The sequence below is a fragment of the Kogia breviceps genome, chromosome 13 (assembly GCF_026419965.1).
Source record: "Kogia breviceps isolate mKogBre1 chromosome 13, mKogBre1 haplotype 1, whole genome shotgun sequence".
In the NCBI taxonomy this organism is placed as follows: domain Eukaryota; kingdom Metazoa; phylum Chordata; class Mammalia; order Artiodactyla; family Physeteridae; genus Kogia; species Kogia breviceps.
The window spans coordinates 60,784,443-60,809,794 of NC_081322.1; the positions used below are offsets into that span (position 1 = coordinate 60,784,443).

Genomic DNA, 25,352 nt, shown 5'->3' on the forward strand with positions numbered 1-25,352 from the left:
CTTGAAGTTCGTGGTACTTCATTCAAGTTGTGTTTTTTGTGTTCTGCGAAGTCAGGTTCCCTATTCCTAAAACAAACAAAGAAAAATCTCCTGGGGATGAAAGAAAGCTCTTCCTCTTTAAATGCAGACAGAAAATCTGGGTTTTTTTTTTTTTTCCCCTTTGAATTTCCCTGTGTAATTACCGCATTTGTCTGAAGGAGAAAGGACCGGTTGTGGTTTGTTCTCGATTACCTTTCTTAAAGACACATCCGCAGAGCCACGCAGCGCACGTGGCACTCCTCAGGGCGAGAGCTCCCAGTTTTGCGAGAATTCGGCGAGCGGAGGGCCACTTCTTTCCCCGAGAGCCAGTCCCAGAGCAGTTGCGTGGGGCTGGAGCCCGGGGAGGCGGAGCCTTTTTGCTCCCGGCGTCGAGTGCCCCCTCCTCTGCCTGCCTGCCTGCCTGCCTGCCTGCCTGCCTGCCGGCCGGGTATCCTGGCCACCCGCTCGTCGTGCTCTTGTGCTGCTCCGCGGACCGTGGGATAAGCCGCAGTCGCTCTTTGGGGAGCCCGGGGAGAAGAACACCAGGAAGGAGAGAGAGCGCTAGTGCCATGGGCCAGCTCTGCTGCTTTCCTTTCTCAAGAGATGAGGAAAAAATCAGTAAGTGTGATTTGTTCTGTGCCAAATCCTAGGTGCCTGGCTGGCTATTTTATGTGGCTGTCTTCTAGGGGTAGTTTTGGTTTTTTCTTATGGGAAATATAGCAGACTAATGAGCTGTGATTTTTCTTGTGCATTTACTGAAAGGATTGGTAGATGTGTAGTTAATAATTAACTGTCGAAGTACAGCAACCCAATGAATAGAGCTATGTTAAAGATACAGAATACCCAAGTCATTTTTCATTTTCTTCTGTTGGTATTTTACAGCTCGTTTTTATCACACTATCTAGAGTCAGAATTTAGTTTTGAGTTTCTTTATATCACTGCATACAATTTGATAAATTATACGCGCCAGACTTCATTTTTCTTATCTGAAATTGGGATGTTTTCAGAGCAATGCTCAATAATAACATATAGAGAAGTAAAGCTGGCTCGAAAATGACATATATTACACATTTGCAGATATTTTCATGTGTCCTCTGCTTTGTTCTCCATGGAGGGAATTCGGGTGTAACTGTAAGATCCCTCCAAACAAGTGATGCCACTTTAATTTCTGCAAAAACTTCACTGAATATTTTTAAACTAATGTCAGGCAGGTTCCACATCTGCTCATGGCCGAAAACAGAACTTAAATTGATGACATTGCACTGAAATAAATGTCTTACTCACTGGCTTATGTGTGTGCACTTACATTTATTTCAACTTTGTTAAAAACAGTACTGGCATTGTAGTTAGTTTGCTGAATAGAATTTGCCTTAATGGCAGTTGCCCCCAAATATTGAATTTTTACTTCTTTTTCAGTAAAATGTTTACAGACATACTAATGAAAATTTGCAGCCACATTTATGTCACATCAGTGCTTTACTTAAATAAATTTAAATAGGTCAGCAGAGTCTCTTGATATCTGATTCAGATTCTCAAAGATACACATCTGGCTTGTATTTCCTGCTGCTCATTCCTCAGGAAAGTAGCCAGGGACAGGTTTAAAAATAATTAATACATATCTTATACATATTCACTTGGGAAGATAAGCCAGGTTCTTTTAACAGGAAATCTTCTGAGAATGCTGTGGAATAAATGTTGGGAGGCTTTGGAGCGTTTGCTCATTAACAAGAGCCCAAAGCTGTGCTCTAAATTTTACTTGTGAAAATGATACTGTACAGTAGGCGATGGTCCTGAGCTTAAAACCTGAGGTGACTTCACAACAGAATTGTTCATTTTCTAACAATGAGCATTCGTATTCATTTGGCAGCATGAAACTTTTCAGATATTTGTCAGAATGATCCATTTTGTAGTTCCTGAGGGGTTTTGGTTGATTGATTCCTTGAGGAAGATCTTGATCTGAAAAACCTTGGTCTGGACAGATGTAGGGAGGGTGAATTCTTTCCTTACCTTTTTCCACTTCCTATTCCACTGCTCCAGGTTTTCTTGGAGTTCCTGCTTTCCTTGTGTTCTCTTTCTCTTCGTGTCCCCTGTCTGTAACCGAAGAAATCAAGTTTCACCTCAATGAGGAATTTGCTCTTTTCTGTCTTCCTCATCTGGGATCCTTGGAGTACAAAGTCTTCTGTTTTACATACTGTGCTTCTCAATATTGATTGACAGGAAGTGCTTTTGGGGGTTTACCTTCTCGAGTGACAAAATTTTAAAAAGAAAATGAAGATAAGACACTGTGTCTGAAGCGAAGTTCAGATCTGAAAGTGCAAATTATGGTTAGAATCAATGCATTTGTGCCCCCTTTCCTCTTCTTCACCCCTACTGGCCCCAGATCTTCCCCGTTCTCTCCTCATCATTCTTTCATCTGTCTTTGATTTTGTCGTTGCCTCACTGTTTTTCTTCTCCTCATCTGCTCCCCGCTCTGTTCACATACCACATCAGCTGTTTTCTGGTGCTGTGTTTAATTTCTCTGCTACAGGATGGTCTAAAGAGAAGGTTCTCTGCCAGGCACTGCTATGCTGCTGGTAATACATGTCTACCAGTACTCACAAAGGGGACTTGAAAAAAAAGGCAGAGAATTCCTTATCCAGCATGCTTCAAGAAACATGTAAATTAGCACTAACTGTAAATATCCAGTTCATAAGCTGTGTTGATGGCATGTAGAAGAACCCATAGTAGACATTTGGGAGGGCCCGATCTTGCTAGTGGATTGTACAGTAATCTTCTGGGTCTTATGCATCTTCGTGACCCCACCTCGTAGCCTTGTTAGCCGGCTCTGGGCCACATGCCCAGGGAGGACCTCCTAGCCGCAGAGCACAAAAGTGCTTATGCCCACACCCTTCTAATTCTGCTGTAAAGGGTGATGGCCGTAGAATGTATCTTCTGAGAGCAGCTCAAATGGAGAATTAAACAAGTTTTTGGTGAAAGTTGAAATTGATGGTTGTCATTCTCAAAACACAGGTGAGTTGGGAAGCCCATCCTCTATAGCCCTGCAGAGATACAGAAAGGAGGTACCCAGCTGGCCAAGTGGTAAGAGTCAAGTGGTCCCTCTCCCCTCCTGCTGCTGTTTTATCCTGCTTTTGTCCTTGGTGGTGGTGGTAGATAGAAAGTATTCTCATTTCATTGATTTATTAGTGCTACCATTTTAATCTATTAAGAGCGAACAAAATGATTTTTAAAAAATCAACTAGTTGTGTAAGGGCTATGTTTGTGTGGGAAGTTAACTGTATGCACAGCCAGAAATCTTGGTAATGGGGTGAATAGTCAAATACAGTAGAACTCGTCATGGTTTATTTTTCAGTTAATGCAGCACAAAGCAGCTAGACCCTTTTTGTTTAAATCCCAGCAGTTGAACATTTTCTCAAACTGTATACTTTTTGGCCACAAAAGGTAGACTAGACTGACAATAAATGCATATTTCTTGGTAGATTAAGTACTTTCTATTGCTGCATAGGACCATATTTAACCTGAAACATTCCCATAGATATTGTAGCATTAACAAATGATGTAGACAGTCTCCAACGTAGATTTTGCTGAATTCTTCTTTAGCGCTCGTGTCCTTTGAATTACCGCATGTCTCATAGTGAGCTTTCTGACGGGAATGTTCATGAATAAGAATGTTGTTGCACAGGCTTACTGGCCCCTGCAGTTTATCAGACTCACTAAATAAGCCTGAAAAGAAAACTTAATCACTAAAGAGATACCCCTGTAACTAATTTAGAAGACATTTTACTTGCTCCTTTCCTAGTGCAAATTTTCCCATGTTGAAGTACATTTGTTTTATGTAGAATGAAACAGGTGAATGTCCAGAGATGAACCAAGCCTCCTCCCACGGTAGTTTGTCATAGGGATGTGTCATACGGGAGAATGGGACAGCTAATGAATGGATGCACTGACAACTCAGTTACTTTCTAGCCATGTGATACTGAAAATGAAAGAGTATTAGTATGTATTTTAACAAGACACATATCTTAATTTTATAAGTATGTGTTTAAACAATGCACAGACATTTTACTTTTATATATGAAGTATGTTTCAATGTAGTCTTATTATTTTTTATTAAAAAATTTTTATTGGAGTATAGTTGATTTACAATGTTGTGTTTCAGGTGTACAGCAAAGTGAATCAGTTATGCATATACATGTACCTACTCTTTTTTCTTTTTTTTAGACTTTTTTCCATATAAGCCATTACAGAGTATTGAGTAGAGTTCCCTGTGCTATTCAGCAGATTCTTATTCATAATCTATTTTATATATAGTGGTGAGTATATGACAGTCCCAATCTCCCGATTTATCCCCCCCAGCCCTCCCGTAACCATAAGTTTGTTTTCTACATCCGTGACTCTACTTCTGTTTTGTAAATAAGTTCAGTTGTATTCTTTTTTAAAAAGATTCCACATAGAAGTGATATCATATGATATTTGTTAGTCTGACTTATTTCACTCAGTATAACAATCTCTAGGTCCATCTATGTAGCTGCAAATGGCATTATTTCGTTCTTTTTTATGGCTGAGTAATATTCCATTGTATATATGTACCATATCTTCTTTATCTATTCCTCTGTTGATGGGCATTTAGGTTGCTTCCATGTCTTAGCTATTGTAAGTAGTGCTGCAGTGAACATTGGGGTGCATGTATCTTTTTGAATTATGGTTTTCTCTGGGTATATGCCCAGTAGTGGGATTGCTGGGTCATATGGTAGTTCTATTTTAAGTTTTTTAAGGAACCTCCATACTGTTCTCCATAGTAGCTGTACCAGTTTACTTTCCCCCCAACAGAGCAAGAGCGTTCCCTTTTCTCCACACCCTCTCCAGCATTTATTGTTTGTAGATGTTTTGATGATGGCCATTCTGACCGGTGTGAGGTGATACCTCATTGTGGTTTTGACGTGCATTTCTCTAATAATTAGTGATGTTGAGCATATTTTCATGTGCTTTTTGGCCATCTATATGTCTTCTTTGGAGAAATGTCTGTTTAGATCTTCCACCCATTTTTGATTGGGTTATTTGTATTTTTGATACTGAGCTGCATGAGCTCTTTGTATATTTTGGAGATTAATCCCTTATCGGTTCATTTGCAAATATTTTCTCCCATTTTGAGGGTTGTCTTTTCGTTTTTTTAATGGTTTCCTTTGCTGTGCAAAAACTATTAAGTTTATTTAGATCCCATTTGTTTATATGTTCATTACTCTAGGAGGTTCAGTATAGTCTTTTTGTGTGGGATGAGTTAAATGGACCATTTGTAGTATTTTATAAATATGAGTCAAATCTCAAGGTGGTTTATTTCTGATGATTTGGAATTTGATGATATAACATCAATATATAAATTGAGGTAAGCAGTTTGTTAATTTCATGCCTGGTGAATGCTTTTTTTTTTTTTTTTTTTTTTTTTTTGTGGTACGCAGGCCTCTCACTGTTGTGGCCTCTCCCGTTGCGGAGCACAGGCTCCGGACGCACAGGCTCAGCGGCTGTGGCTCACGGGCCTAGCCGCTCTGCGGCATGTGGGATCCTCGCAGACTGGGGCATGAACCCGTGTCCCCTGCATCGGCAGGGGGAGTCTCAACCTCTGCGCCACCAGGGAAGCCCCATCATTTTTGAACATTAATTACCATGGTGGTTATTGTTCAGTTATACTCAGAGAAGCATTTAGATTTTCCAGTTTTCCAGAAGGCTTCCTATAAATCCTACAGCCATATACTGTGCTCTTCTCACTTGCACTCAGATACACTGACTTTATGGTTTTCTTTCATACATGTGCTCTGTTTCATCTCATAGATTTCAAGCAGGACCCAGGTCATATACCTCTCTTCATAGCATCAGATCCCAGCAGGTTCTCACTTAGACACTGCAGCATGGGCCCCAGGAGATGTGTGATAGGGAACCCCACCTCAGTGGACAACAACATTCATTTTTCTTCCTTAGAAATGTGTTTCTGCAGGGAATATAGCATGACTCCAGTCTCTTGCTGCCTATTGAATACATATGGCCCACCCCTTGGCATGCAGCTTTTACTATAGAAAGAGTACAGGACTAGGAGAAAGGAGACTTGGGTGATAAACCCAGCTCTGCTCCTAACATCCAGTCTGACACTGGGCATGTTGCTAATATCTCTGGGCCTCAATTCCTCATATTTAAGAAGTAGGGGGTTGAACTACCATGATCTTGAAAGTTTCTTCCTTGTCCCTTAGAGCTAAGAGTCTAGGAAATAAATATTATAGATATGATGCAGTTCTTTCTTCTTCCTGGTCTTTCTCCCCACCTCATCCTCATTCTTTTTAATTTATTGAATGCTTACTGTGTGCTAGGTACTCTGCCAGGGCCATTTGGAAAACTGCTTATGAAATGAAACTATTAGAAAAAAAATGCTTCCCATCTGTCCCATTTAAGAGGGGAAGTGGCTGAAAGCTAGTAGTTTGAGGGACTTTTCAGTTACGGTCCTCCAGGGATGCTATGGGGCCAAGAGCTGGCAGGAGGCAGGGACGCCAGGCAGCCCATTATCTGCTACCTCCTTTCTGAAGCGGTGAAGCACAGCGAAGCCAGTGGTGCTCCGTGTAACCTGAGAGTACACTGTGCCTAAGGTTTCTACGGGTAACATTGTGGTAGCAACGGTAATGTGCAATATCAAACATTTAACCCTAGTCACTAAAAATTAGATTTTTCCTTTATTAAATAATGTATACCCAAGAGGTTTATGTTTCAAAAATTAAGTATTGGAACATTAGAGCAAATGCTAATAGTTACTATGCCTGTATTACCTCCCTGGTTCCCTTTGTTAATTCATAGGCTATATGGTAACTGAATTTTTTGTTGCTGATTCTATGATCAAATGCTGAGTAATTTTCATTGGGAGTACAAAGGTTGCAGAACTTTTCCCAGCCCCTAGTGCATCCTTGGCTGTTGTGAGCTCTGCCTAGATGCCCTGTCAAACAATGTGATGCTACCTGTCCCTGTATCTTCTTTCTTTGGGGCCATGTGAAAAAAGGAGTGGGGAATCTGCTGTACATAAAGGTTTCGGTAAATAGAAGAAAGCCTCGAATGTTACCCCTTCCTGGGACGTTTGCATTTAACAGGACTGAATTATTCCAAGTGATCTTGGGAAGTATTTGTAGTAAAATAATAAATTAAGCTTCCATATTGACTTAGCCCAAAATAATCTCTAATGAAGGAATTTCAGGCAACTAGTAAACTCTTTCAGGGCATCTGATAAGTCACTTCCTATAGATAGTTGCCTTCTGTTTAACTAAGTTGACCCTGCCTGATATGTAGATCTTTGAGCTTTCATCCACCAACTTCTGATGCCCATAGTAAAGAAACTCAAAAGAGCCTCTGAACTCTCAGTGCTGAAAGCAGAGGATTTTGGAGGCAAATGGACTCGGCTTGCATCCTTGGCTCTAGTATTTATTATTCTAAGTCACTTCTCCAAGCCTCTGTACCCTCATTTTAAATGTCTACTTATCATGAGAATTAAATAAACAAATGTCTATAAAATGCCTCACACAGTGATTGGCTAATAATAGACCCAGTAAATATAATTTCTCTCTAATGAATGAGAATGTACTGTACAACCATAGTCATCTTAGAAGTCAGCCTGGCAGACTATGGTTTTATTTCCATCATGCCCAGGAGGGGAAAAAAGGGACTTAGAATTTCAGACCTTGAATTGTTTAGCAGCCTTACAACATTTGTCTTTTTTTTTTTTTTTTTTTTTTTTTTGCGGTACGCGGGCCTCTCACTGTTGTGGCCCCTCCCATTGCGGAGCACAGGCTCCGGACGCACAGGCTCAGCGGCCATGGCTCACGGGCCCAGCCGCTCCGCGGCACGTGGGATCTTCCCGGACCGGGGCAAGAACCCGTGTCCCCTGCCTCGGCAGGCGGACTCTCAACCACTGCGCCACCAGGGAAGCCCCAACATTTGTCTTTGTAGCTTCCCTCCTCTTCTCCTTGGGGTTCTGTCCATCATGATCCCATGCTTCCCTGCCCTGGGAGAGACATGTGGTCCATGTGGAGTTAACCATAGCCTTCCCACAGATTTGATGGAGGATCTCTCTTCCTTTCGGGTTGTGAGTGGAAAGGATGTAAGCATAAGATTGCTAGCTGGTAGGGAGTTAGGGGGAGTCTTCCTGAGAATGAAGGACAGGAGGAGGCCAGAGAAGGAGAGAGAGAGAGAGAGAGAGACAGTCCTGTTGATATTGTTTGAGCCTCTGAGTTCAGCTTTGACTGAGACCTTATCTTATGAAGCAACAAATCCTCCTTCTTTTCTTTGTTTAACTTGCTTGGGTTAAATTGTTGTCACCTGCAACCAAAAGGCTTCGGATATATTCTAGAAGACACTCAGTGTGTCTGAGGGTACATCCATTCTGGAGCAAATATTTCTAAACCTAGTGAAGAGGTAAAAAATCTTGATTTCTTCTCAACTTTCATGTTCCATTTTAGTGGCAATGAAATTTAGCATGAAGTGAGAGCTGTTACGAGAGTAATACACTTCACTTCAACTAATAAATATTGTTGAGCATGTCACATTTGGAAAGTCCTGAGCCAAGTGTTCGGAAGATACATGGTGATGATACATGGTCCCTATTGTTGGAGGATTTCTTTTTAATTTACATGACTTTTTAAAAAGAGATGTTTTGGGTCCCAGTATTTATCATGCTCTGAAGAGAGAAAGGAGGGATGAAAGATCTTGATGCTCTCAGTCTAACAAGCAGAGCCACACCCCTTCATTCCAGGAAAGTTACAGAGCTAAGTCAGCCAAGTCCAGTGAAAGAGAGTTAATTACCAATCAGAGTGGAAGTTACCTCAAGCTCCTATCACAGGCAGAGGTTACAGCTTGATGCAGCCAAGCACAGTTTCTGCAACAAACATTTTAGCAAATGAAGTTTCCCTTAACAAACATTTATAATGTCAAAGGTACAAGTTAACGGAACTTGGAACTATTAACACCAACCTTTCCATTGTATAGTAATGTTCTTTGCCCTTAACAAATAGTCATAGGCAAAAACTGGACTATATGATGAAAATATAAAGAATGAGGATAGTTTTAACTCTATAATGAAAATATAAAGAGTAAGTATAGTCTATGCTAACTAGGATATAAGTGATGGTAATTTTACTAAAGGCTGAGTCAAAGACATTTGAGGCTTATAATTTTCTGTTTCTACACACTGCCCCCCAAAACTTAGGTCTTTAGTCAAGGTCATTTGTAAACCTCAGTTATATATATATACAGGAAAATTATAGTGCCGGGAGAAAGTGATGTAAAAACAGGGTGCTTGGAGTACATGGAGAGAATTCACCCAGTTGGTAAGAATCGGATGGAAAAGGGTGATTCACTTTTTTTTTTAACGTGTCTCAGCAGTCTCTGCTCCCCCATCCACACCCCCCCCCCACTTTGTGGTTAGATAGTTGGTGTTGGCATTTGCCATGTGAATTACACCAAGTTTCAGTTTGATACCTCACATCTGACTGTTAGAGCAAAAATAAAATTCACACTTTCGAAGCATTTAAAATATCCAGCTAAAGTTAGCTGTGAAGCTCAGCTTTTTGAGTTTTGATTGATGTTTATGCTAACTAATAAACAGGCAAGCAGTTGATCTGTTAAACTAAAACTTTCTATCTAGATCTATAGCAGTCAGACCTTATTTAGAATTCTGACAATCAGGAGTATGTCCTGAGGAGGGATGCCAGGATGGTGAGGAGGCTGGAAATGACATCGTAAGGGGAAGGCTGAAGGACTGCCACTGCTTAGCTAGGATGATAAATTAATTGTCTTAAAATAGTTGGAGGATTCTTTCATGTGGAAGGGAAAGAAATTATTCTCTATGGCTCCAGGGTGGTAGAATTAGGACAGTGAGTGTTCATTTTAACACATTTTCTTTTGGTGATTTTAGGAGTCAAATGGTAAAGATATATTTACCCAGTAGTATTCTAATTATGTTTGCATAACTCCCGTTTTAAATAACAAAAATACTGAAATGGAGCCCTAAAAGAGAAAGAAGTTATCACAGTCAGATTTTACCTTAATACTTCTTAATACATTGCCTGAAAGAAGATATTTGAAGGTAGCATTTTCAATTGTTGTAAGCCATCAAACTCTTTCCTTAAGTGGAAGACCAAAATTTTTATGAAAAAAATGTATGCCTCATTATTTCATATTTTATAATGACTGTTAATGCCTATTTTAAATTAGTACCTTTAGGATCAACAAAATTTGTTTAAAATAGAAATGTAACACACAACTTTGGGTTCAGGTCTAGGTACACTGTTGTATCACCTAAGCAGCACATAAAATGTTGATTACTGAACTCTGTAGTAAGAGCAGGCAGTTGGTATCAATAAGTCCTAGAGATAACAAGCTAAGGTATATTGCCTGTTGTATGATTGTCTTTGTGAATGAAATTTTTATGAAAACGTTTTGTCCAAATTTACATCTGTTTTAAATTAATTTCCATAATATGGATATAGTAAATTTAAGATAAAAATTCATTGTGATGCTATTGTATACCCACTACTATATAATATACACTATCCTTTACTTAATCTTCAATGTATAATTAGATATACAGATTTTTAGATTTTATAAAACCTAAAAAGTATATGTAAAACTATATGAAATTTGAATATTAAATTTAAAGATAGTAAACAAATTGTTTTGTAGGGAAGCAAGTTCATGAAGTATGCAGTTTTTAGCAATTTTTAAAAAAAATCAGCCTCATAGCTGCTCTTAACTTTGTACCCTTTGCCTTTGTCATTTATATCTTAGTCCTCTGTAAATGCAGCATTGTGAGGGGAAAAATACAGAAATAGTTTATGTCAGTTAGCATCCAGTCAAGAAAATCAGTTACACCAGTTATTTTAACAGAGAGAATTTAACACAGGGAATTTGTTAAGTTTTGGAGGAACATTTTTTTTTTTTTTTTTTAAGATGTTGAGGGTAGGAATTCATTAATTAATTTATTTATTTTTGCTGTGTTGGGTCTTCATTTCTTTTTTTTCTTTTTTTTTTTTTTGTGGGCCTCTTACTGTTGTGGCCTCTTCCGTTGCGGAGCACAGGCTCCGGACGCGCAGGCTCAGCGGCCATGGCTCACGGGCCAAGCCGCTCTGCGGCATGTGGGACCTTCCCGGACCGGGGCACGAACCCGTGTCCCCTGCATCGGCAGGCGGACTCTCAACCACTGCGCCACCAGGGAAGCCCGGGTCTTCATTTCTGTGCGAGGGCTTTCTCTAGTTGTGGCAAGTGGGGGCCACTCTTCATCGTGGTGTGCGGTCCTCTCACCATCGTGGCCTTTCTTGTTGCGGAGCACAGGCTCCAGATGCGCAGGCTCAGTAGTTGTGGCTCACGGGCCCAGTTGCTCCGTGCTTACAGAGCCCTATAGCGGGGAGCTCATAAACAAATAGCCTTGTAGCCTTATAAATTAAAAGAGGGTCATAGTATCCCTTTCATTTAAATCAAAACAGTAGTAATAGTAGCTAATTTTGCTGAATATTTAAGGGGAGCACTGCGCTAAGTGCTTCGTGTTATTATCTTACTTAATTTTTACAACAGCCCTTTAGTATAGCACTCCTGTTATCCCTGGTTTACAAATAAAGTGACCCTTAGAGGCGGTTAAGTAAATTTCACAGAGATACAGAGCTAGTGAATGGGGGAGCTAGGATTCTAGTCCAGGTATTCTGACTCTATAACTAAACAGGAAGTGTTATAAATGTTTTCTGGTTGGAAGTCTAATTTTAGAGCTAAAAATATCATAGAACATAAGAATAATTTCCAGTTGCTAGATATAAAGAAGCATGATGGTATAATGGCAGAAGTGTGGTTTGAGTCTCAACTTGGCCATTCTTTAGTTGTGTAGATGCAGGCAAGTCTCATGGCTTTTCTAACTGTTGGTTTTCTCGTAGGTAAAATAGCAATAATAATAGTAAGCTTTTGATTTAAACGTGTAACGAAAAAAGGCACATAATAGGCAGTTAATCGTAGGTTTATTATTATTAAAAGGATCCATAAATATAACTATTACAACTAAAGTTCTGTGCTGCGTGTCATGGAAACATAAGTATGCAGAGTCTTGGGACTTGATATGCAGGGCTTACCTAGGTCTTAGAAGAAGTTGGTGATGAAGGAATGTGGCTATTCAGCCTCTAAGGCTCCTGGGAAGAGTCTCTAAGCAGCGGTGATGGGGGCAGCTCTGGTTTCATCCTCAGAGAGGAACAGTGGACACCATGGAGATCATCTCTCATCTCCTTCTAACCATCTTTTTGGTGACTTGCTTTCCCCAGGGACATCAATCCTGCCTTCAGGGCGCCTGGAGGGGAAGCCCAGTGCAGTAGTGATTGTCCTTTGTCCACCCCGTACCACATGTGTGTGTTTCTACCCGATTTCTGAAATTCCTTGGACTGGGAGCAATTCTTCACTATTTAGACATCAGGAGCTTGAGCAGCAAACATCCACTGCTGGAAGAAATGAATTTACACTTACAGACCACCAGCAATTAATTACTCAACAAGTTCAAATTCTCGTTTAATCTCCTCTAGGAGGAATTCACATATTCAGAGAACTTGAATGAACAGGGGATATCACCAAAGAGAACTTAAACGTCATTTGATTTTTTGTCTGAATGCTTTGTGGAAGCCTTTAGTAAATTGATAGTCTTAGGTCATCGAGAAAAGGAAAGTATATCCTAAACAATTACTTTTCTCAGTCGTTCTTCCTGAGGCGAAAGCAATGAATTTAGGAGTTCACCAAGCTTCTTTTTTTTTTTTTTTTTTTTGCGGTATGCGGGCCTCTCACTGTTGTGGCCTCTCCCATTGCGGAGCACAGGCTCCGGACGCACAGGCTCAGCGGCCATGGCTCACGGGCTCAGTTGCTCCGCGGCATGTGGGATCCTCCGGGACCAGGGCACGAACCCGTGTCTCCTGCATCGGCAGGCGGATTCTCAACCACTGCGCCACCAGGGAAGCCCTTTTTTTTTTTTTTTTTAATATAATGAGACCGTGTGTACTGAACACAGTGGGCAGCACAGGCAAGGGCCATGGGGGCTCGGGCGACGGGGTGTTGGTGAGGGCTGTAGTGGCCAGGCTGGTGGAGCAGTGCCTCTCCCCTCTCTGCGGACTCACCATGCCCCTCAGAGCCTCTCAAAAGTTCTGTGGGGACAGCAGAGCAGGATGCCTTGCCGTATTTTGCAGTTGGGGAAACAGTTCCAGTGCTCGGAACTCAGTGCTTGAACGCGTGCTCGGTTTCTTTACGCGTTTTCATTTTATGCCCGGAAGAATAGCCAAGGATGACTGTAAATGATCAGTTTTCTCCTGATTTTATTTTAACCCTTAATCATCTCATCTTCAAGTTTTCTTTAGCACGGAACACTCATTATTTGACCCACCATCATTGCTGGTGTGATACCCATTTGACGGGGTCCACAGTTTTCTCAGTACTCACAAGCCAAATACATTGACCAAATCGTCCTGTGTACCTGGATTTTCATGGCCGGACTTTAAAAATTAGGTCTTGGAAGCCATGAAAGGAAATGAAGAGAGGCAGTTTAACCCACTTTATGTGTTTGCTAGTTGAATAACTAGATGGTAATTTTTTTTTTTTTTTTTTTTTTTAGAAGATGTTGGGGATAGGAGTTTATAAATTAATTAATTTATTTTTGCTGCGTTGCGTCTTCGTTTCTGTGCGAGGGCTTTCTCTAGTTGTGGCAAGCGGGGGCCACTCTTCATCGTGGTGCACAGGCCTCTCACCATTGAGGCCTCTCTTGTTGCGGAGCACAGGCTCCAGACACGCAGGCTCAGAAGTTGTGGCCCACGGGCCCAGTTGCTCCGTGGCATGTGGGATCCTCCCAGACCAGGGCTCGAACCCGTGTCCCCTGCATTAGCAGGCAGATTCTAAACCACTGTGCCACCAGGGAAGCCCTAGATGGTAAATTTTATAACATAAAACGTACTCTGCATGCTCATCCCCAAAGCGTTTGCCTTTGGATGGGCAGCTAGCTGAGTTAAAGTGAGCTACGTTTTGAATACTTCAGAAAAAATCGGATTTCTTTCAACCAGTGTGTGATATTTCAAGTATTTGTGATGTTCTTTTTTTTTTTTTTTTTTTTTTTTTTTGCGTTATGCGGGCCTCTCACTGTTGTGGCCTCTCCCGCTGCGGACCACAGGCTCCAGACGCGCAGGCTCAGCGGCCATGGCTCACGGGCCCAGCTGCTCCGCGGCATGTGGGATCTTCACGAACCGGGGCACGAACCCGCGTCCCCTACATCGGCAGGCGGACTCTCAACCAGTGCGCCACCGGGGAAGCCCCATTGTGATGTTCTTGATCACATTGTAGTTATGCTTAGATTTCGTCCCTGTCACTAAGCTTGATGACTGGAAGCATTAGCAGGGTTGTGAAAATCTCATTTTCTTTAACATGATACCTCATGAGTCGAAATAAGCGATTCCTTGAAGACAAGCCTTAGTAATTTGTGTATATCTCAGAATCTAGAACTGTAATTTGATGATACTATATGCTCTAGAAACAAGACATGTACAAACTCCACAGCATGTCGTACAGGAGCCTTCATGGTCTCTCCTGTGTACATTCCCAGCCTCATCATTCTCCCTCCCTGCCACCTCCTCAGTCACCTTATACTAGACCGAGTTCTGCGGTTTCCCAGACGGGCCAGCCTCGTCTTCCTTCCCTGTCATGCCTGAGAAACACTCATTTCACAAGATACAGCTCAAGCATCCCCTCCAGCATGAAACTTTCTTTTGATATTTTCTCCTCAATAGAACTGATCACTCTTTTCTTTATGGATCCACTCTGTATTGTATATCTTTCCTTCACAGCATTCATGAGCCTTTATTTATTTATTTATTTATTTATTTTTTGTGGTACGCGGGCCTCTCACTGTTGTGGCCTCTCCCGTTGCGGAGCACAGGCTCCGGACGCGCAGGCTCAGCGGCCACGGCTCACGGGCCCAGCCGCTCCGCGGCACGTGGGATCTTCCCGGACCGGGGCACGAACCCGTGTCCCCTGCATCGGCAGGCGGATTCTCAATCACTGCGCCACCAGGGAAGCCCGCCCTTATTTATTAACACACACTTCTGCGTCTACTCAGTTACAGGTTTCCTGAAGGCAGGGCCCATGCTGGATTCATTTCTGTATTCACAGCAACAATGCTTATCACAAATAGAAGGGTGCTCAGTGACTCTGTGGATGGAAAGATGGAAGGAAGGAAGGAAGGAGGAGAGCAAGGGAGAAGGAAGACAGAAGGAAGGAAGGGATTGTACTGTATTAATCAACATCCATTATTGAGTCTAAAAATTTCAAAAAAAAATAAAATAAAAATTTCAATCTGCTAGTGAAACCTTCTGAATCTTTCTCTTTTCCAGTCAACCAATCATGAACTGATGTGGTGTTTCTCACATGTATACCTTCATTTCCCCAGGACGAGGGTGCACCAGGGAGCTGTGGAGTATCTGCCAGGGTGTGGGTGTCCTGGATGAACTTATCTTCCTGATTTCGAGTGGGAGCTATGGATTCCCATCACTTCTGTGTGGTATTGTTAGGCAGTTTATGTAGCCTTTTGTATCTCATTGTTCTTACTTGTAATATGGAAGAATAAAACTTATTTTACCTCGTAAGATTTCTTTGAGGACCAAATGAGAGAATGTTTCTGAAAGCACTTTGGAAAGTATGAAGTGTTACCTAAACAGATGGAAGGATGCATTCCTGCTATTGCTATTTAGTGACCTCGTACAGTGGGGTTTTTCTCAGCCTTTGGAACCTTCTGGTCTGGGTGTGTCCTTATTGCTTATAAAAGAGGTAAAGTGATATCTACAATTATGATTTATTTCACCAGTTAGATTAATGGCAGCATTTATGCTGCTGATCTACGTTGGTGAACATTGCCCTCAAAACAGGAAAGTGACCTTTATTTCTGCTTGAATCAACTCCCAACCTGGGAGTTGGGAGAAACAAAAGTATATATTATCTTGAGAAGGTGTGTTTGTCAAACAAGTGAAAATTAATTCTAGTTAGTCGTACTTTTAAGTTTTATGTAAAACTCTCTTAAATAGAAGATAATAAATTACATGAACATAATAATTTTAAGATTCAAGGCTCATTTCCTAGACTCCTTGTTTTTCTGCCAGACAAGAGCATGATTATTTGAAAATCTATGCTTTTGACATGTTTGAAACTTATTTATTTCTTCTTTGTCATAAGAATAATTTTCCAGTGATAGCTGTACTTCTGTTGATACTTCTTTGCACCAGGACTTGTGTTTGGAACGTCTGCTTCTTTTATCACTGCTCAAATTGCACTCCTCAATCATCTTTGCACAAAATGACATATAGTGGTCCTGAGCAAACAGTCAGGGATATTGAGAACTCCTTATATTCCTACCTGAACAAATACAGGAATCAAAATTCAGGGGGGAAACAACCACAGTTTCCATTGAATAGAGAGCAATTTATGATATAGAACAGCAGATAGACAACTGCAAACAATGCAAGGCAAAACAAGTGAGCAGAACAAACCACAGTGAGTACAGTGCCCCTTGGAAATAGATTTCAGCAACAGAGTGGCGGTAATCACTTGTCAGTCAAGTACTGGGTACCAATTTAGTTTGCAGTCTGAGCAGATTGGAGCAAGTGATATGTGTCGGATACACTGAGGAGGAGAATTAAAATGATTTGGCTTTATTCATGCTCAGAAACTACCCCAGTCTCTTTCACTGGAAATTACTTTCAAGTTTTGATGTTGAGCACGAGAAAAAATATGATTCAGAAGGAAAGCACTTGAGAATCTGAGGCCTGCAGCTGGGAGAGATTGCAGATATCACAGTTGAGATGTGTATCTTAGAACAGAGAGAGGAGCTGAGAAAGTCATCCCTATTACTAGCTACCATGCTAATTGCAAAGAGTGATAAGGGTGCCAGTCCATTCATCGAGTCCACATGTTGAATAAATAAACCTCTCAATAGCTCCTCATCATGGGGAAGAGATTGTTCTCATTAGTATTTTTTTAATTGAGGTATAATTTACATACAGGAAAATTCACTCTTTTTTGTGTGTGTACAGTTCTATGAGTTTTAATCAACACATAGAGCCATATAACCACCACCACAGTCAAAATTGGGAACAGTTCCATTATCCTTCATATGCTCTCATGCCCCTTTATAACCCCTGTCCTCATCCTCAGCCCCTGGTAACCACTGGTCTGTTTCAGTACTGATAGTTTTGCCTTTCCCAGAATGTCAGAAAGATGAGATCATGCAGTGTGCAGCCTTTTGACTCTGGCTTCTTTCACTTAGCATAACACACCTTAGATTCATCTGTGTTGTTGCACGTATCAGTATTCATTCCTTTGTATTGCTGAGTACTATTCCATTGGGTGGATATACCACAGCTTATTGAGCCATTCACCAGTTGAAGGTATTTCAGTTGTTTCTAGTTTGGGACATTTATGAATAAAGCAACCACAAACGTTCATGTGTGGGTTTTTGTGTGAGCATATGCTTTCATTTCACTTGTTTTCAATTCTAGTTAGGAATGAGATTGCAGGGTTGCATGGTAAGAGTATAGCCAACTTTCATAAGAAAAACTTTTATTAGAGATGTCCAAACTTTTTACAAACCAGCTATGCCATTTTTGCATTCCCACCAGCAACGGGAGTTCCACTTGCTTCACATCCTCACTGGCACTTGATACTGTGTTTATCTTTTAAATTTTAATTTTAGTGGATGAGTAGTAGTATCTCATTGTGACTTTAATTTGCATTTCCCTGATGGCTAATAATATTGAGTATCTTTTCACATGTTTATTGGCCATCTGTATATCATTTGTGAAGTAATGCTTCAATTCTTTTTGGCTGTTTTTTATTTTGTTTCATTTTATCTTGTCTTACTAAATTGTTGTGGTTATTTTTGAATTATGGATACACTTTCTTTATATGTATTATGTATATATTTTTGCAAATATTTTCTCCCAGACTGTAGTTTGCTTTTTTTGCCTTAACAGTGTCTTAAGAAGAGCAAAAGATTTACATTTTGATGAAGTCCAATTTATCTTTTTTAGGGAATATATTGTGCTTTTCATGTCCTAGTTAAGAATCTTTGCCTAATCCAGGGTTACTGAGAAGTTCTATATTTTCTTCTTAAAGACTTTATAATTTTAGCTCTTATGACAGGTCTGTGATCCACTTTGAGTTCATTTTTATATATGGTATGAGATAAGGTTGAGGTTCTTTTTTATACATACCACTGTCCTAAGCACCATTTCTTGAAAAGATTATTCTCTGCTGAATTGTCTTGGTACCTTTGTTTAAAATCAGTTGGCCATATGTTTGTAAGTCTGTTTCTGGATTTTGTTTTGTTTCATTGATCTATATGTCTGTCTTTATATGTATACCACACTGTCTCTATTTCTGTGGCTTTATATGAGTCTTAAAAATCAGGTAGTGTAGGGCTTCCCTGGTGGCGCAGTGGTTGAGAGTCCGCCTGCCGATGCAGGGAATGCGGGTTCGTGCCCCGGTCCGGGAGGATCCCACATGCCGCCGAGCGGCTGGCCCCGTGAGCCATGGCCGCTGCGCCTGCGCGTCCGGGGCCTGTGCTCCGCAACGGGAGAGGCCACAACAGTCAGAGGCCCGCGTACCGCAAAAAAAAAAAAAAAAAAATCAGGTAGTGTAAGTTTTCCAGCTTTGTTCTTTTTTAAAAAATTGTTTCAGCTGTCTTAATTCCTTTACATGTTCATATGCCTTTTAGAATTAACTTGACAATTTCTATGAAAAGGCCTGACGAGGTTTGGATTGCAAAACTCTGTAGTTTTGCCTTTATAGAGCAATTGATGGAGAATTGACGTCTGAACAATATTGAGTCTCTCGATCAATGAGTATAGCTTATTATCTCTATTCAGGTCTCATTTAATTTCTTTTAGGAAATTTTGCAGTTATTAGTGTTTAGGTGTTGCATACATTTTGTTGAATTGTACCTAACTGTTTCACATGTTATGCTGTCAAAATGATTATCTTTGAAAGATATCTTTCTGTTACTGATTTCTTATTTGACTCCATTGTGCTTCAATCAATGCACTGGATGAATGTAATAATTTAAAATTTACCGAGACTTGTTTTATGGCTCAGAATATGATCTCGTTTTGTAAAGGTTTTCTGTATACTAAAAAGGATGTGTGTGTTTCTGTTGTTGGGTGGAGCGTTCTATAATTATCAGTTAGGTGGTTTTGGTTACTAGTGTTCACATCTTACGTGTTCTTATTGAATTTTTCTCTCCTTGTTCTGTCACCTATAAAAGTGGCCTTGAAATCTCAAACTGTAATTGTGGATTATCTGTTATACTTTCAGTTTTATTGGTTTTTGCTTCAGGTACTTTGAAGCTCTTATTAGGTATATATGCATTTAGGATTTTTATATCCTCTTGATGAACTGGCTCATTTATAATTGTAAAATGTCCCTCTTTATGGCAGGTAATATTTTTTTTTCCTGAAACCTGCTTTGTCTGGTATTGATTCTCTAGTTTTCTTTTGATTAGTGTTAGCACAATACATCCTCTTCCATCCTTTTACCTTTAACCTTTCTGTGTCTTTATTTTTGAAGGATTTTTTTGTTGACATCACTGTTGATTCATGTTTTTATCCAAATTAACAATCTCTGACTTTTTATTGGAGTATTTAGAGCATCTTATGTTTTATATGATGATAAATATGGGTGAGTTTATTTTTTTTCTTTTTATTTATTTATTTTTTAAACAGCAGGTTCTTATTAGTTATCTATTTTATACATATTAGTGTATATATGTCAATCCTAATTTCCCAATTCATCCCACCACCATCAACACCCCCCTCACCCCCCCGATTTCCACCTTGTCCATACGTTTGTTCTCTAAATCTGTGTCTCTATTTCTGCCTTGCAAAATGGTTCATTTGTACAATTTTTTCCAGATTCCACATATGTGCATTAACATACGATATTTGTTTTTCTCTTTCTGACTGACTTCACTGTGTATGACAGTCTCTAGGTCTGTCCATGTCTCTACAAATGACTCAATTTTGTTCCTTTCTATGGCTGAGTAATATTCCATTGTACGTATGTACCACATCTTCTTTATCCATTCGTCTGACGATTGGCATTTAGGTTGCTTCCGTGACCTAGCTATTGTAAATAGTGCTGCAGTGAACATTGGGGTGCATGTATCTTTTTGAATTATGGTTTTCTCTGGGTATATACTCAGTAGTGGGATTGCTGGGTCATATGGTAGTTCTATTTTTAGTTTTTTAAGGAACCTCCATACTGTTCTCCATAGTGGCTCTATCAGTTTACATTCCCACCAACAGTGGAAGAGGGTTCCCTTTCCTCCATACCCTCTCCAGCATTTTTGTTTGTAGATTTTCTGATGATGCCCATTCTAACTGGTGTGAGGTGATACCTCATTATAGTTTTGATTTACATTTCTCTAATAATTAGTAATGTTGAGCAGCATTTCATGTGCCTCTTGGCCATCTGTATGGCTTATTTGGTGACATGTCTATTTAGGTCTTCTGCCTATTTTTTAATTGGGTTGTTTGTTTTTTTAATATTGAGCTGCATGAGCTGTTTATATATTTTGGAGATTAATCCTTTGTCTGTTGATTCATTTGCAAATATTTTCTCCCATTCTGAGGGTTGTCTTTCCATCTTGTTTATGGTTTCATTTGCTGTGCAAAAGCTTTTAAGTTTCATAAGGTCTGATTTGTTTATTTTTGTTTTTATTTCCGTTACTCTAGGAGGTGGGTCAAAAAAGATCGTGCTGTGATTTATGTCAGAGTGTTCTTAAGTTTTCCTCTAAGAGTTTTATAGTGTCCGGTCTTATGTTTAGGCCTCTAATCCATTTTGAGATTATTTTCATGTATGGTGTTAGGGACTGTCCTAATTTCATTCTTTTACATGTAGCTGTCTAGTTTTGCTAGCACCACATATTGAAGAGACTTGTCTTTTCTCTACTGTATATCCTTGCTTCCTTTGTCATAGATTAGTTGACCATAGGTGTGTGGGTTTATCTCTGGGTTTTCTATCGTGTTCCATTGATCTATATTTCTGTTTTTGTGCTAGTACCATATTATCTTGATTACTGTAGCTTTGTTGTATAGTGTGAAGCCAGGGAGTCTGATTCCTCCAGCTCCGTTTTTTTCCCTCAAGAGTGCTTTAGCTATTCGGGGTCTTTTGTGTCTCTGTACAAATTTTAAGATTTTTTGTTCTAGTTCTATAAAAAGTTCCATTGGTAATTTGATAGGGATTGCACTGAATCTTTAGATTGCTTTGGGTAGTATAGTCATTTTCACAATATTGATTCTTCTGATCCAAGGACATGGTATATCTCTCCATCTGTTTGTATTATCTTTAATTTCTTTCATCAGTGTCTTATAGTTTTCTGAGCACAGGTCTTTTACCTCCTTAGGTAGGTGTATTCCTAGATATTTTATTCATTTTGTTGCAGTGGTGAATGGGATTGTTTCCTTAATTTCTCTTTCTGTTCTTTCGTTGTTAGTGTATAGGAATGCAAGAGATTTCTGTACATTAATTTTGTACCCTGCAACGTTACCAAATTCATTGATTAGCTCTAGTAGTTTTCTGGTAGCATCTTTAGGATTATCTATGTATAGTATCATGTCATTTGCAAACAGTGACAGTTTTACTTCTTCTTTTCCAGTGTGTATTCCTTTTATTTCTTTTTCTTCTTTGATTGCCATGGCTAGGACTTCCAAAACTATGTTGAATAATAGTGGCAAGAGTGGACATCCTTGTCTTGTTCCTGATCTTAGAGAAAATTCTTTCAGTTTTTCACTATTGCGAATAATGTTTGCTATGGGTTTGTTGTATATGGCCTTTATGATGTTGATGTAGGTTCCCTCTATGCCCACTTTCTGGAGAATTTTTATCATAAATGGGTGTCGAATTTTGTCAGAAGCTTTTTCTGCATCTATTGAGATGATCATTCGGTTTTTCTTCTTCAATTTGTTAATATGGTGTGTCACATTGATTTTGCATATATTGAAGAATCCTTACAGCCCTGGGATAAATCCCACTTGATCATAGTGTAGGATTCTTTTAATGTGTTGTTGGATTCTGTATGCTAGTATTTTGTTGAGGATTTTTGCACCTATGTTCATCACTGATATTGGTCTGTAATTTTCGTTTTTTGTAGTGTCTTTGTCTGGTTTTGCTATCAGAGTGATGGTGGCCTTGTAGAATGAGTTTGGGAGTGTTCCTTTCTCTGCAATTTTTTGGAAGAGTTTGAGAAGGATCGGTGTTAGTTCTTCTCTACGTGTGTGTGATAGAATTCACCTGTGAAACCATCAGGTCCTGGACTTTTGTTTGTTGGAACATTTTTAGTCACAGTTTCAATTTCATTACTTGTGATTGGTCTATTCATATTTTCTATTTCTTCCTGGTTCAGTCTTAGAAGGTTATATCTTTCTAAGAATTTGTCCGTTTCTTCCAGGTTGTCCATTTGATTGGATAGAGTTACTTGTAGTAGTCTCTTATGATGCTTTGTATTTCTGTGGTGTCTGTTGTAATTTCTCTTTTTTCTTTTCTTATTTTATTGATTTGAGTCCTCTCCCTCTTTTTCTTGATGAGTTTGGCTAAAGGTTTCTCAATTTTGTTTACCTTCTCAAAGAACCAGCTTTTAGTTTTCTTGATCTTTGCTATTGTTTTCTTTGTTTCTCTTTCATTTATTTCTGCTCTGATCTTTATGATTTCTTTCCTTCTACTAACTTTGGGTTTTGTTTTTTCTTCTTTCTCTAGTTCGTTCCTTTAGGTGTAAGGTTAGATTGTTTATTTGAGATTTTTCTTTTTCCTTGAGGTAGGATTGTATTGCTATAAACTTCCCTCTTAGAACTGCTTTTGCTGCATCCCATAGGTTTTGGATCATTGTGTTTTCATTGTCATTTGTTTCTAGGTATTTTTTGATTTCCTCTTTGATTTCTTCAGTGATTTCTTGGTTATTTAGTAACTTATTGTTTAGCCTCAATATGTTTGTGTTTTTTACATTTTTTCCCTGTAATTTATTTCTAATCTCATAGCTTTGTGGTTGGAAAAGATGCTTGATATGATTTCAGTTTTCTTAAATTACCAAGGCTTGATTTGTGACCCAAGATGTGATCTATCCTGGAGAATGTTCCATGTGCATTTGAGAAGAAAGTGTAATCTGCTGTTTTTGAATGGAATGTCCTATAAATAGCAATTAAATCTGTCTGGTCTGTTGTATCACTTAAAGCTTGTGTTTCCTTATTAATTTTCTGTCTGGATGATCTGTCCATTGGTATATGTGAGATGTTAAAGTCCCCCACTATTATTGTGTTACTGTTGATTTTGTCTTTTATAGGTGTTAGCATTTGCCTTGTGTATTGAGGTGCTCCTATGTTGGCTGCGTATATATTTATAATTGTTTTATCTTCTTCTTAGATTGATCCCTTTATCATTATGTAGTGTCCTTCCTTGTCTCTTGTAACATTCTTTATTTTAAAGTCAATTTTATCTGATCTGAGTATTGCTACTCCAGCTTTCTTTTGATTTCCATTTGAATGGAATATCTTTTTCCATCCCCTGATTTTCAGTCTGTATGTGTGCCTAGGTGTGAAATGGGTCTCTTGTAGATGGCATATATTACAGGTCTTTTTTTTTGTATACATTCAGCAAGCCTGTGTCTTCTGTTTGGAGCATTTAATCCATTCACATTTAAGGTAATTATCAATATGTATGTTCCTATTACTATTTTCTTAGTTATTTGGGATTTGTTTTTGTAGGTCCTTTTCTTCTCTTGTGTTTCCCACTTAGAGAAGTTCCTTTAGCTTTTGTTGTAGAGTTGGTTTGGTTGTGCTGAATTCTCTTAGCTTTTGCTTGTCCATAAAGCTTTTGATTTCTCCATTGAATCTGAATGAGATCCTTGCAGGGTAGAGTAATCTTGGTTGTAGGTTCTTTCCTTTCATCACTTTAAATATATTGTGCCACTCCCTTCTGGCTTGTTGAGTTTCTGCTGAGAAATCAGCTGTTGACCTTATGGGAGTTCCCTTGTATGTTGATATTTTTCCCTTTAATAATTTTTCTTTGTCTTTAATTTTTGCCCATTTGATTACTATGTGTCCTTGTGTGTTTCTCCTTGGATTTATCCTGTATGGGACTGTCTGTACTTTCTGGACTTGTGTGGCTATTTCCTTTCCCATGTTAAGGAAGTTTTCGACTATCATCTCTTCAAATATTTTCTCGGGTCCTTTCTCTCTCTCTTCTCCTTCTGGGACCCCTATAATGTGAATGTTAGTGTGTTTAATGTTGTCCCAGAGGTCTCTTAGGCTGTCTTCATTTCTTTTCATTCTTTTTTCTTTATTCTGTTCTGTGGCAGTGAATTCTACCATTCTGTTTTCCAGGTCACTTATCCGTTCTTTTGCCTCAGTTATTCTGGTAATCCGTTTTTCTGCCTCAGTTATTCTTCTATTCCTTCTAGTGTATTTTTCATTTCAGTTATTGTATTGTTCATCTCTGTTTGTTTGTTCTTTAATTATTCTAGGTGTTTGTTCTTTAATTCTTCTGTCTTCGTTAAACATTTTTTGCATCTTCTTGATCTTTGCCTCCATTCTTTTTCCAAGGTCCTGGATTGTCTTCACTATCATTATTCTGAATTCTTTTTCTGGAAGGTTGCCTATCTCCACTTCATTTAGTTGTTTTTGGGGGGGTTTATCTTGTTCCTTCATCTGGTACATAGTCCTCTGCCTTTTCATTTTGTCTATCTTTCTGTGAATGTGGTTTTCATTCCACAGGCTGCAGGATTGTAGTTCTTGGCTTCTGCTGTCTGCCCTGTGGTGGATGACGCTGTCTAAGAGGCTTGTGCAAGCTTCCTGTTGGGAGGGACTGGTGGTGGGTAGAGCTGGGTGTTGCTGTGGTGGGCAGAGCTCAGTAAAATTTTAATCTGCTTGCCTGCTAATGGGTGGGGCTGAGTTCCCTCCCTGTTGGTTGTTTGGCCTGAGGTGACCCAGCACTGTAGACCACAGGGTCCTTGGTGGGGCTAATGTTGGACTACGGGAGGGCTCATGCCAAGGAGTACTTCCCAGAACTTCTGCTGCCAATGTCTTTGTCCCCGCAGTGAACCACAGCCGCCCCCTGCCTCTGCAGGAGGCCCTCCAATACTAGCACGTAGGTCTGGTTCAATCTCCTATGGGGTTACTGCTCCTTCCCCTGGGTCCTGATGCATACACTACTTTGTGTGTGCCCTCCAAGAGTGGAGTCTATGTTTCACCCAGTCCTGTCAAAGTCCTGCAATCAAATCC

The 25,352-nt window shown here is 39.7% G+C and overlaps 1 protein-coding gene across 6 annotated transcripts in view; it reads left to right on the plus strand.

Annotated features, from left to right (window-relative positions):
- The window catches only part of AKAP7 (A-kinase anchoring protein 7), a 130,264-nt gene that overhangs the window by 87,459 nt on the left and 17,453 nt on the right, over positions 1–25,352 (plus strand). Inside the window, exons 1-2 of one of the 6 annotated variants that reach the window (XM_059083015.2) lie at positions 204–636; positions 3,028–3,096. The exons of 2 other annotated variants lie outside the window; for them this stretch is intronic. In XM_059083015.2, the coding sequence (XP_058938998.1) occupies positions 588–636; positions 3,028–3,096 (118 nt within the window). In that variant the 5' untranslated portion in view covers positions 204–587. Of the gene's footprint in view, positions 1–203; positions 637–3,027; positions 3,097–25,352 lie in introns of those variants that run through there. 3 more of the 6 variants (XM_067010801.1, XM_059083014.2, XM_067010800.1) reach the window with 3 other exon arrangements.